The sequence below is a fragment of the Pelobates fuscus genome, chromosome 3, assembly GCF_036172605.1.
Source record: "Pelobates fuscus isolate aPelFus1 chromosome 3, aPelFus1.pri, whole genome shotgun sequence".
Taxonomy (NCBI): domain Eukaryota; kingdom Metazoa; phylum Chordata; class Amphibia; order Anura; family Pelobatidae; genus Pelobates; species Pelobates fuscus.
This window is the reverse complement of record NC_086319.1, coordinates 295,783,041-295,796,996: the sequence shown is the minus strand read 5'-3', so window position 1 is coordinate 295,796,996 and position 13,956 is coordinate 295,783,041. Positions and strand designations below refer to the sequence as shown.

General features: G+C 40.0%; 1 protein-coding gene across 3 annotated transcripts in view; it reads left to right on the top strand.

Moving 5' to 3' along the window:
- Window positions 1–13,421, top strand: part of LOC134603081 (A disintegrin and metalloproteinase with thrombospondin motifs 7-like) — a 68,716-nt gene extending 55,295 nt beyond the window's left edge. For 2 of the 3 annotated variants that reach the window (XM_063448708.1, XM_063448710.1), the window contains 4 exons: window positions 91–264; window positions 1,144–1,290; window positions 1,514–1,670; window positions 12,264–13,421. In XM_063448708.1, the coding sequence (XP_063304778.1) occupies window positions 91–264; window positions 1,144–1,290; window positions 1,514–1,670; window positions 12,264–12,427 (642 nt within the window). In that variant the 3' untranslated portion in view covers window positions 12,428–13,421. The remainder of the gene's footprint in view (window positions 1–90; window positions 265–1,143; window positions 1,291–1,513; window positions 1,671–12,263) is intronic. The other variant, XM_063448709.1, reaches the window with a different exon arrangement.
- Window positions 13,422–13,956: the final 535 nt, after the last annotated feature.

Sequence of the window (13,956 nt, the reverse complement as noted above, 5' to 3'; positions counted from 1 at the left end):
ACTGTATTTTTGTGTGTGTACTGTTCCTTAATCTGTATTTAATACTAGAATATGCTCTAGTATATTTATTAGTTGTGTTGCTCCTTACAGTGCTCCCATAACTGTGGAACTGGGGTAAAGATGAGAGATGTTCACTGTGTAAATATTCGGGACAAGAGGATTTTGCGTCCATTTCACTGTCAAACTGTTGCCTCCAAACCTCGTACTCAGATACCTTGCAAAGAACATCAGTGCATGGAGTGGAACGTTTCATCCTGGACTGAGGTAGGAATATGAAATCATGTCGACTCCATAAAAAAATACTGTGTTTATATGTGAATTGAAGAAACAACAAATTGATAGATCTACTTTAGTAGCCTTGGTAAACATTTGATGCATTCAATTAATATTGCCAGCGATTTGACTACTGCATAGTATAGTGTTATTGATGTGCTACTGTCTACAAAATCAACTAAATACAACATCAACTAAAAAAGAATCCTACAATATATTACCCATTATATATATTCAGACCCATATAGACATTTCACAATAAAGTTTAAAAAATGCAGAGATTATCCTATACAATCTCCCTGTTACAGGGATGAAACATTTTTGATGCATCACCTTATGAATTAAACATTTTTAAACGTACTTGTCTTACGCTTTGTAGCACATTGTGGAAGGAAGAGCTTGTTACTGTGGAATTGAATAAAGGGAAAGAGGGAGGAAAAAAAAGTATGGTTGGAGGGCAGGGGATGGGGGAAGGTTGGAACACCATGTCACAACTACAGCCCTCGTAAAGCATCAATACGCGTTAGCGAAAGTTTATTCTCACTACATTCCCCCCAACCCCTATATTAATTATTTGGGCTAGCTGTTATATATTTTCCTCGGCAACAAGAACAGCAAAGCTTCAGATCCGTCAATTTCAGCTACTCTGAAATTAATTTAATGTCTCCCATTAAATTATTAAAAACATGGACTGCAAATGGTTAACATGAGCAAACCTTGGTATGTTCTTAGCTGCTGATAGTAAAAGTTAGGTACAGCTTATTGAATGTTGCAGTGTTCGGTGATAGTACATGAAAATGGAAATTCACTGTTTCTCCTGTTCCTATTTTTATTGATCAGACTGTATAATATTGTGTCATGTCCACACAGTGCTCAGAGGAGTGTGGCGAGGGGACTCAGGAGAGAGAGGTATCATGTCCAGAGTCTGGAAGCTGCAATGACAATCTGAAGCCTGGCTCCAGACGCACATGTAATGATCATCCATGTACCACCTGGACTGTGGCTCCATGGAGCCGGGTGAGTAAAAGCGTTGGCACACATCTCCACAATGTTTCCTACTATAGAGGAGAGGCTGCAAAACATTGCTTTACTGACAATTCCTGACTGCACTAGTCAGGGCCATAGGGAGGATCTATTAACTAGTTCCCTGCTCGAGTGACTATATGGGCCCCTCACCCCGCTCACATCCCCTTTCTATCTCTCCTATCTCTATGCTGCCCTCACGCTTGGCTGTATGCAGTGCACAGCGTTGTGTGGTGGTGGCATCCAGGAACGGCAGGTAAAATGTCTGAACACAAGGACAAGACTGACAGAGGAAGATAGCAGCCTATGCGACCACCTGCCGCGGCCTGATAACACCCAGAAATGTAACCTTCAGGAATGTCCGCTTCCTCAAAGTAAGTGAATGCAAGTGCTTGTCTGGCTCATATAAATATATCTCTACAAACCTTTCCCTCAACTGTATTTCACCTACTCTTAGTACACAAAAATGCTTGCTGCCTTTTACCTATAAATTCAATGCAGTACATGAAAGACTAATTAATAAAATGTTTTAAAGCGATTTGGCAGAGAGGCTATGGTTCACAATACAGAATACAAACTGTAGTGCCAGTACAAAGGCAGGTAGGAAGAGCCAAAACGTAGAAAGGCAAATGGGTGAAGTCAATACGGAGACGTATGATTGAAGGAATATAAGTACGTTAATGGGGGAGAAAAGCTAGTAAGTGAATGTGGAAATAGCCAATAAATATAAGGTTGGTGGCAGAAGCCAATGAGGTGCACATGTGGGAGGAGTCAAGTACAGGTGGGAGGAACATATATGTTTCAATGCAAATGGATTGAACCAATCAGTATATTGGCAGTAGGAAAAATAGTAACTACAAAGAAAGGTGATAGGTGGTAAGAAATAGGAGGAAAAACACCAAAGTTTAATTGAGGCCAAGACACCAAGGGGCCACTCTCACACTTATTTGAGGGGATTTTGTATAGATGACATAACTATCCATCTATTGATTAGAGATATAGTTCCCAATTTAATGTAAGAGAAGAATTGAGAAGATGATGACACTCTAGAACTTAGTTGGCACACCCAGGGCCATAATTACAAGAATATTACAACCACTCTCATAGGCTAATAATTGTAATAGTAGCAGGACAAAACCGGGGGTAAGCATATACTGTACACTGGTAGATCTGGGGTGGTGGGATCTAATGTCCCCTGCTAGTCCCCACCTGTGGGTAGCAATCCTTGTGAGATTGCCATAGGGATAACAAAAAGGAGCTGTCTACTAAACAGCTCCCTATCTTGTTACCCTTAAATTTGGCAATCCCACAAAGATACCAGTTTAGGGAGTTATCTACTAAATGGCTGCAAAATGCAGCTGCGGCAAGGATCAAACTTTCATTCATGCAGGAACGACTGAAATTTAGACATAAAAAGTCTAGTACTCATAGCAAAGGTTATCGCAAGTTAACATGAATACTAGTGATGTCCCGAACAGTTCGCCGGGAACGCGCGATGTTCGGTCCGCCCCCTATTCGTCTTGGAGGTGGGAGGGTCTGGGAGGGTGGGTCTGCTGCTGATTGGCTGGAATGTGTCTGCTGACGGTGAGGTACAGTGCAAAGTTTACTCAATGAAGACGAATAGGGGGCGGACCGAACATCGCGCTATGTTCGCCAGCGAACTGTTCGGGATATCACTAATGAACACTGATGGAATGCAGAGAACAACAATCTAGCATTGGAGAATAGCTAGCTATCTTGTGTGCGTAACATGATGTGACACAAAGCATTCTAGAATTATTTGAAGTGGACATGAAAGGCAACAAGGCAGATATTGTGCTGATAAATATATAAAAAGGGCATGGTGTTATCTACAATTGTATTCAACAGTTTAATCATCGGTAACTTTCCATTAAAATGTACAGTGGTTGATATGCTTTTAGAACTCTGCTCCCATATACTACTAGTGAGATATTTGTGAATCCAAGCATAGTTCATCTGCGATTCAATTGATCTGCAAATCCATTCATCTGGAGTCTTCAAGTTGTCTACCCCTGGACAAAATTACAGAGATGGGCAGGATCAGCACTACAATGAAAGCACTGTTTACCAGCTCCACTGGGATTGGGCTATGCAATTGCATACCATAGTGAAAAATATTGGGAGTGGTCAGTAGCTCCAGCCTGCATGTGCCTGCTTTGTGTTCTTTGATTCTTCAGATCTCACAGCTGTAATAGCCCTTCTACTCCATGCTAAGCAACAAACATTCATGGGTTTATTCAGCTGAGTTTGATACTTTTTTCCAACTCAACTATTTGGATATAAAGTTTGCAATACTGTTCTGCACTATCCAAGCACCAAAACCACTACAACTTACAGGGACACTATAGGCACCCAGATCACTTCATCTCTTTGAAGGTAGTCTGGGTACAGTTTCCCTGGCTTTTTAACCCTGCAATGTAAAACAATGCAGTTTTTGGGAGTGTTGAGAAACATAATGACAGCCACTAACTGCACTCCTTCAGCACTGACAGAGTAAAACTTGGTCACGCAACGCAGAATCTCCCATAGGAAAGCTTTGATTCAATGCTTTCCTATGAGCTAGTTGGAATGCACTCGCTGCTCATACTCATACCCATTAAATAATGATATTCGAGAAAACGCAGTGGCTACCAGATGCTAAATTAAAGTTGTGTTTAAAGGCTCTTTTTCTGCATTTCTAAATATGAATGGACAGAGGGACTATACTCTAACACAATAAAGGAACACAATAAGGTTAAAAAAATAAATGTATTTTTAACCTTAGAATGTTCATTTAAGTGAATAAATCCTTACATTAACATAACTTTACAGTGAATATAAATCCTGGTAACCAGATTTCCAGTATTAGACACCACTGTTAGTTTTGGCTTCTGTCCAAACATCCTCCTGCCTTTTGCCCTTAAATTCGATCTTCAACATTTTTCTCATTCATAGTCAGTGAATGTATTCTTATTTAAACCTTCTTTGTTCTATCTGATGCAATATCATTTCTGTCTAGTCAAATGGTGCACTGTACAAAACTGAATCAAAGTACTTGTCGGAGTTTGGCAATTTCTTCAACTAATCCTTCAAAATATAATCTCGGTTTACTTTATCACTAATCTGTCAGATATAAATATTAAGGTATGTTTCATTAATTTGAATGGTGATCTGCAACAGAATTATACATTTTTTACTATAATATAGCTCAGTTGGAGAAATGTTCTAAATATTGACTTAAATGACGCATCTTGGTTTATCAGTTCATCACAATTCACTCATTAGTCTATAAATCCTGAATCCTGTACACTGATCTATGCAGTAGTAACTACAAATCACATGAATAATGTCTTACCCCTCTCTCCCCCTCTCCATCCTCCCAGTCTTTCAAATTGAATGACTTTTCAACCTCCTGTAGTTCAATATCCCCTTGTCATTCAACTCCCTTTTATTTATTATTAATTGCCTCCCATCAACCAATGTCTTATCTAGTCTCGGATCCCACATTATCTTTCAAGTAAGCCCAGTTCATTTTCTCAGCTCTTTTGTATATACAGCCCTTCTCACTCTTATTAAATATTTCTGCTGCCCCCTTTCTCAGGGATGGACTAGCTGCTCAAACAGGAAATGTGAGTGTAAGCCAGCAGTCCTCTAACTCTTGTGTAGTGCACAGTATTATGATGTCACAGCGATATACTCCATGTTACTTGTGGCTCTGCAAAACAAGCTATACTCAGCTTGTCAAGTTGTTAATTGCACCTGTCGTGTCTATTTTGACTTGGCATCTAGTCAAGAGCTTAAAATTACATGTATACAATGTGCTAGCCAAATTGTAAGTATAGATAACCTACATAACTCTATGGAACAAAACATATATTTATATATAACTCCCTACAGACTCTGTAGGAAGTGCTTTATTATAAAATGTTTTACTCCATAGACCTGCAAACTGTGTTTTACTCACTGAACAAGTTTTAGACGGGCATCAGTTGGTGATCCAGGTCTGGAAATCTTTCACTTGCATTCTCTTCTTCAGTTGCTCATGGGCATGTTCCCTAAACAATAAGCTGTGGTGAATTGACAACAGAGTTACAAAATATGTAATATGGACGAATTGCCCTTTTTTCAAAGTCTGCTATTTTAACTATTAGTTTGAAATCCAGTTTTAATTTTCTCACTTAGGGGTTTATTCACTAAACATCAATAAACTCAGATTGAATTCCTTCACGGTTTCCTGGTTATCTTTCAGTGCTGACAAGTATGAACCTGAATGTTTAGAATAGGCCAATCAAAGCTCTTGGTAAATCCACTACCACCCTGTCAGTAACAGTTATTCACAGCCAGTTTATATATGAGCTTTTTGTACATTAACTCTGAGCATCTGGGATAACAGTGTGGGATTCAGGTTACAAAACACCCCCTTATTGGTCTCAAGATAGAAAACAGAAATATACAATTAGTTGCCCTTCTCATCAAAGAAGAACTCACCTTAGAAATAAAGATACTTTCTAATAGCTAACTATGGGAGAATATTCTCATTTTTGACAATTATTTGCTGCCAGTAGTCCGTTAATTTTGAAGTGATAACAATCTGTACTTTTCAATCCTTTTCCGCAACACTTATAAGTTTGGTGAAAAGGGGCTCTTAAGAGGAGGGTGGATCAAAAGTGCCCTGGGTTTGAGTATTTACGGTCAGATGGTGCCAGGGACCTTAGAAACATAGAAACATAGAATGTGACGGCAGATAAGAAGCATTCGGCCCATCTAGTCTGCCCAATTTGCTAAATACTTTCATTAGTCCCTGGGCTTATCTTATAGTTAGGATAGCCTTATGCCTATCCCACGCATGCTTAGACTCCTTTACTGTGTTAACCTCTACCACTTCAGCTGGAAGGCTATTCCATGCATCCACTACCCTCTCAGTAAAGTAATACTTCCTGATATTATTTTTAAACCTTTGTCCCTCTAATTTTAGACTATGTCCTCTTGTTGTGGTAGTTTTTCTTCTTTTAAATATAGTCTCCTCCTTTACTGTGTTGATTCCCTTTATGTATTTAAAAGTTTCTATCATATCCCCCCTGTCTCGTCTTTCCTCCAAGCTATACATGTTAAGATCCTTTAACCTTTCCAGGTAAGTTGTATCCTGCAATCCATGAACCATGTTAGTAGCCCTTCTCTGAACTCTCTCTAAGGTATCAATATCCTTCTGGAGATATGGTCTCCAGTACTGCGTACAATACTCCAAGTGAGGTCTCACCAGTGTTCTGTACAATGGCATGAGCACTTCCCTCTTTCTACTGCTAATACCTCTCCCTAACTTCTGGCACTATTGTCATTACAACAAGCTGTAATGTTTATAGTGCTTCATTGACCTCATAATAGGCAGAGTTTTAAGCCAATGTATGGCAGTAAACAAATTGTGAATTTTCAATTGTAATCATTTTAAAACTTTGTGATTTCAACAAAAGTGATAAACCATTAAAACCAATGCTGAATTTTAATGTAGGAAGAGAAGGAGACTGGACAGGGATTAGAATGGAATCCTCCCAAATTCACAGTCCCTATACCCCGAAGTAATATTCGTTCATAATAGAATGGCAATAAAAATGCCCGTATAGAACTTAAATGAAATATAACGAAAATAATAAATTTTTATTAATCCCTCTTAGGGAGAAAATAAAGATAGGTGAGAAAAATCCGTGAAAAGTGTGTATAAACGTAAAAACATATGTACAGGAATCGTCTAATGTTTGCTCTGTGCACCTTTTAATAATAGTACAAGCCACTGGCATAAGTTTCTGGGATAGACAGTGTAAATATGTATTCATATGATTTGTAACAATGTCTCAATGCCCCCAGTAGCTATCTAAGTATGCAGGAGAGAGAAGTTACATCACTGTACTGCCAACTCCCCCAAGGGTTATAGACTGGTATATAAAGCCCCTGAAAAAAGATCAAAGGGTAATTAGATGTCTGCTATACATTGAGGGTACACCCAGAGAGCAGGGAGCTACTAATTTGCCTAAATCTATGGCTGCAATTCGTCAGGAGAATCACTCTAAGTTTAGTGATAACGGGTCCCCTTAGAAAATAGATACAGCAACGAATAGGTTTAGTATACTCATAAGGTAACCCTGATTGGGAGAAAATGGGGTATAAATACAGGATTATGAGGACCTCACCAAAGAGGCTCTTTAGGTGACAATACTGGCAGTAGAAAATCGTCGCTTCCCTGGTAAGCTTAAATGTTTGAATATGAGCGTAATCACTACACAAGCTAAAAAAAGGGCGACGTAAAGAACTGAATCTCAGCCGAAATTCTAAGTCCCAAATTCTAGAGTACAGTCAGATCAGCTCCTATTCCTCTCCTATTCTAAACTGCAGTGCACAGGAAACCTAGACTACCTGAACTAAATAGAGACCATGTGGTCGCGGTAAAAGCTCAGAGCTACTGCCCGTAAAACTTATATAAACTATTTGAAATCATCATTCATGTATGAATGCTGCCATATGTAGTGTCATGCATTGACATCATTCTATTTCAGTTTTTTAAAAAGAGATAAAAGTTGTTTATGGACACACAAGGAAATGTCCTAAGTAAGATATCCTGTCTAATAAGAATCCATCTCTCATTTAATATATAGTGGCTTGTGGTTAGCGATGGTGCAGTATGAGAGCCAGTTTAATCCTAACTTGTCTGCACTTGGTTCTATCTTTAACTAAGTCAACTGTATTAAAACAAAAATTCCAAATATGACATGTTCACCAACATTAATGCCATCTTGGCTGCCAAACCAGCCAGGAACAGATACTTTGGTACATGTACCATACAGAAGCAATGCACTCTATTTGCCAGAAAAGGTTATTACTTAACCCTGTATAGGCTGGGCATACGCCTAAGATACAGAAATTATAAATAAAAAAATCTATCCAGAAAAACAAGGGATTTAAATAAGTTACTCATTTTTTCAACTTCATATAACTGCTTTCTACGATCAAGCATTCTAAATAGTAGTCCTTAGTGTTAGTGATTCATCCAAGAGATGGGATAAGCACTCTATGGAAACGGCACTGACCAAAGTATCCAATGATCTACTTGCTGCAAAATCTCGTGGTCACTACTCTATCCTAATTCTCCTATATCTTTCTGTGGCTTTTGACACTGTTGATCATCAACAACTTCTCATTCTTCTCATCCTCCGCAATATCAGGCTACAAGATACTGCTCTCTCCTGGTGCTCCTCCTACCTCTCCCAGCGCTCTTTCAATGTTTCTTTCTCTGGCTCTGCTTCTTCTCCCCAACTCCTCTCTGTTGGTGTCCCTCAAGGTTCAGTCTTTGGTCCCCTACTGTTCTCCATCTATACTGCCTCCCTTGGTAAACTCATTAGCTCCTTTGGCTTCCAGTATCATTTCTATGCGGATGACACGCAAATCTATCTGTCCTCTCCTGATCTCCGCCCGTCCCTCTTGACTAGTGTCTCTGACTGCCTCTCTGCTATTTCTAACTGGATGGCTGCCCAATTCCTTAAACTCAACTTGACCAAAACTGAAATTCTGGTCTTTCCTCCCTCAAGTGTTGCTACTCCATTGTCTGTCTCCATCCAAGTCAACGGTGCTACCATCAGCTCCACCACACAGGCTTGCTGCCTAGGTGTTCTCTTTGACTCCGACCTCTCCTTCACGCCCCATGTTTAGTCTATCGCCAAATCCTGCCGCTTCCATCTCAAAAACATTGCGCGCATCCAACCCTACTTAACGCCAGATGTGACTAAGGTGCTGGTCCATTCCCCTCTTCTTTCTCTACTTGACTACTGTAATCCGCTTCTCAGTGGTCTTATGTGCTCCCAACTTGCGCTGTTACAGGTCATAATGAATGCGGCGGCGAGGCTTCCTGTCCGCCCGCACCTCCCACACCTTACCCATATGTCAGTCCCTACATTGGCTTCCTGTAACATATAGGGCTCAATATAAAATTCTGGTTCTCGTTTTCAAATCTCTACATAATGCTGCTCCCACCTATCTATTCTCCCTAATACACAAGTATGTCCCGTCTAGGCCCTTACGCTCTGCTGAAGACTTACGTCTATCTTCTGTACGTACTCCCACCTCTGATGCTCACCTTCAAGACTTCTCGAGGGCAGCACTGTTCCTGTTGAACTCATTTCCCTCCTCCGTTAGATGCTCACCCAGTCTCCACTCCTTTAAGAAATCATTATAAACCCACTTCGTCTTAAAAGCGTATCAATTAAACTGTGAATAGCTCCCGACTGATTCCTCTCTTGCAACTGTCATTAGCCTAATACTATCCTTACCTTTTGTGTCACTTTACCCCACTCCCTCTAGCATGTAAGCTCATTGAGCAGGGCCCTCAACCCCTCTGTTCCTGTGTGTCCAACTTGTCTGGTTACAACTACATGTCCGTTCGTCCATCCATTGTAAAGCGCTGCAGAATTTGTTGGCGCTATATAAATAATAATAAAGGGGGTGTAGTGCGTCAGGTGCCTTAGCTCACCAGGCCTTACCCATATGTCAGTCCCTACATTGGCTTCCTGTAACATATAGGGCTCAATATAAAATTCTGGTTCTCGTTTTCAAATCTCTACATAATGCTGCTCCCACCTATCTATTCTCCCTAATACACAAGTATGTCCCGTCTAGGCCCTTACGCTCTGCTGAAGACTTACGTCTATCTTCTGTACGTACTCCCACCTCTGATGCTCACCTTCAAGACTTCTCGAGGGCAGCACTGTTCCTGTTGAACTCATTTCCCTCCTCCGTTAGATGCTCACCCAGTCTCCACTCCTTTAAGAAATCATTATAAACCCACTTCGTCTTAAAAGCGTATCAATTAAACTGTGAATAGCTCCCGACTGATTCCTCTCTTGCAACTGTCATTAGCCTAATACTATCCTTACCTTTTGTGTCACTTTACCCCACTCCCTCTAGCATGTAAGCTCATTGAGCAGGGCCCTCAACCCCTCTGTTCCTGTGTGTCCAACTTGTCTGGTTACAACTACATGTCCGTTCGTCCATCCATTGTAAAGCGCTGCAGAATTTGTTGGCGCTATATAAATAATAATAAAGGGGGTGTAGTGCGTCAGGTGCCTTAGCTCACCAGGCAGCAACTAAGTAAATAAAAAGTGTCGTCCGTTGTCCCCTGCAACCCGTGACATCTGTTTCAATAATCTATTCACATACTTCAGCCTAGTTGCATTCCCTCATCCATACACTTATGCAATTCCACACCCCCATTAACTCACATTCATTCAGTCATTCTCCTACCCACCCAGTCACATACCAAATAAACTACCGACAGTCACCTACAAAGGTACCTAATAAAATCCTGCAGCCTGGCACCATTAATTTTTGGCACACCCCTGCGAATAGATAAGACTGGAAGCTGCTCAGAAAACACTTGGCTATCACCTTGTGATAGAATCATTATTTGCAGATCTCAGCTTTTTATTATTATTATTGCCAATTATATAGCGCCAACAGATTCTGTAGCGCTTTACAATATTATAAGAGGGGGGATTTAACTATTAATAGGACAATTACAAGAAAACTTACAGGAACGATAGGTTGATGAGGACCCTGCTCAAACGAGCTTAGTCAAGTTTAAAACATATTGATTTTGTCCAACTGCTGTACTGAGTGTGTTTCACAAGGTCATTTTAAGATCCATTCAGATGCCTGTGACTACTTCTGGTGTTGATTCAGACATGTGTGGGAGAGTTATCAGATGAGGTTATCATCAATTATAAACCCAGGCACTACTGAGAAAACATATTCGGAGCACATACACATTTGTATGTGCTCCGAATGCATGCATAGATGTCTCCAGATTCAATTTGATCACTGAACCTTTGATAATATGTAAAACGATATACTTTCACACGGAAGCAATGCATATGGTTTACAATTATTGAATAAGCAAAGTGTTACAGGATTTGCTGCACTTTAAATTTTAGTATAACTATATTTCATATATTAGCATCATTATATTAGCTACTGAATTGGGCTATTATAAATGACATAATCAGAAATGTTTCTCTTTTCTAATCAATAACCAGTAGAATCAGCACTTTGCAGTTATGTGTCCCTAATGTCAACTTTTCATTTAACCAAACTAATAACATTTCCTATGAAATATCTCTAGTGAAACTGAAATATTAGTGAAGTGCATGGCTATTTCAGAATACCACGTAAGTTAAAAGAACACGCTAATTTATTTTTATTAACAATTTAATAGATACACCCCACACGACAAGATGCATTTGTTATTGTCTGCATGTTTTCATTGGGTTTATATAAAAAAAAAAAAAAAGAATCAGCTTGCAAAAGATGCAGACCTACTATCTGCAGCCGTTGCAATCGCTCCCCCTAAAGTCAGCAAAGGTTTGAGAAGAATTCAAACATTTTTACCAAGATGGATACATCTGCGATTTTTATATATTTTTTTCTAATCTGTCTTGGGATATAGATGTTGTTATTGTTACTATATTAAATGGAAACCTTTGATGTGTTTTTAAAAGAGACTTGAGGCACAGGAAGTATATCCGGTTTCTTTCACACACTTGAGACACAAAACCTTTAATTTCCTGGATATTCTTCTACTACGGCGATATTCAGAAATTGTTGGATCCCAGGGGATGTGCGGATAGTCTTTGAGCTTGTGATAAAACCAGGAAGGCATAGACAAAGCAGGTTTATTCTCTTTAACTAGCAAGAACATTGTGTTCAATTGCCAAGGAGTTTGTGAGGAAGTATTTTGAGCAAAGACACAATGAAATTACTCATCGTTATAGTGATTCTGTAGAAGGCTGATGCCACGCAGTGGATTTATACATTTTATGAATTTCTCAACAGAAAAACTCTATTTAGATAATCATTTGTAAATCCATTAAGTGCCCTATAAGGCAATACCACTCCATCTCCTGTTTATTAAAGTGTGTTTGTTTCTACAGATATCTCTTGCTCCGGAGACCGAATCGCATTACCCTTCTGCCAGGCCTTGATGAATCTAGATCGCTGCTCTTTACCAATGGTCCAAACTCTATGCTGCAAGACCTGTCAATCCCATCTCCTAGGCCCTCGTGAGCATGGTAAACAGCAGCTGTCCCGGAGGTGAGAATGGGAGGCATGTCTGCTGTCTCAGGGACTAGATGGGCTGCACTCAAGGCTCACTACATGAAAATGCTAACATTGGTAGGTTATACTTGGCCCTTGCTGGAACAAATACATGGAGATCTTTCTGCATCCTCTTTTTTACACCACTTGGGTGGTATGGTTGAAGCAACCCATATGGCCTACCAGTCACGACCATCTATATGTATTCATATAAATATCAAAAAGAGACTGAAAATAAAGTCCCAGCAAAGAAAGGATTAATATAAAGCTGCCATATATCAATATAAGCCGTCCAATGCTACAAAACCTCTGGACCTATGGTGCTAGCTGTTGGCATGTGACCTCTATTTGACCTCGGTTGATGCCCCGCTGGCTGGCCAGTGAGGGACCCAAGTCTTCCAACAATATTGGACTTTCTGGTGCTCTAGATGTGTAATGATGCACTATGGCATTATTATTTTTTAATAGTATAATCGTGTTTCATGTACAAACTGTGAGGAGGTCTGTGTCCATTCTCTGGTTTATAATATGTATTATTCATTTTACTAGCATTGTGCACAGATGATTGGCATGCATGAGGGGGCATAAGAAACCCTAAATCTACCAAGGATTTGCACTCATTGCTGCAGAACCCACCTGCATTAAGGAGTAGTAGGAGTGCCAAGAGAAACAGATGAGTTAAAACACAAAGCCACTGGCTGCTTTGCTTGTGGAAATAAATTCTGCACTAGTTACTGGATTGAAAGGAGAGACTTTGAGAATTGTACACTGTTTAAGAGAAGTGAGGTCCTATATAGGTTTATAGTTATGCAATAATTTGCTTTAAAATATTGGTGCTATAAAACAAATCATTTTTATATTCCTACATGTTATGGTGTGCCTGTAAAAACCCACATGTGATTAGCACACATGTAAAGCCCTACAGCTGAGCCAAAGTACTCTGATCCTTATAACATGGTACTTACTGGGACACTACAATCACCAGAACCAATACAGCTTAACCCCTTAAGGACCAAACTTCTGGAATAAAATGGAATCATGACGTGTCACACATGTCATGTGTCCTTAAGGGGTTAATGTAGTGATTCTGGTGTCTATAGTATGTCCCTACAGTGTTAGCACTGTAAACTCTGCCTTTTCATAGTAAAGGCATTGTTTACATTGCTGGCTAGTAAGACCTCTAGTGGCAATCACTCAGATGGCCACTAGTGTGCAGCACTGGCATTCAGTGTCTCCAAGCTCTGCATGGAAGCGTTTAACCTTCCCCATAAGACGCTGATCAGCGCAGCGCTTTGCCGCATATGCACATTTTCTATGGGAAAGCATTGTATTGGCTGAAATTATCAAGACTGATGATCTCAGCCATGGAGGCGGAGCCAGCCGCAGCAAGGGAGAAAAGGTGAGTAAAGTAACCTTTTTACTGCAAAGAGGGGGGCAGGTCACTTAAACAGCCACTTGTTCCTTTACGATGTAGTAAAATAAAGTGATTGTTCTGTGATAAAAGGCGCTTAAATTAAATAGATTGCAGTA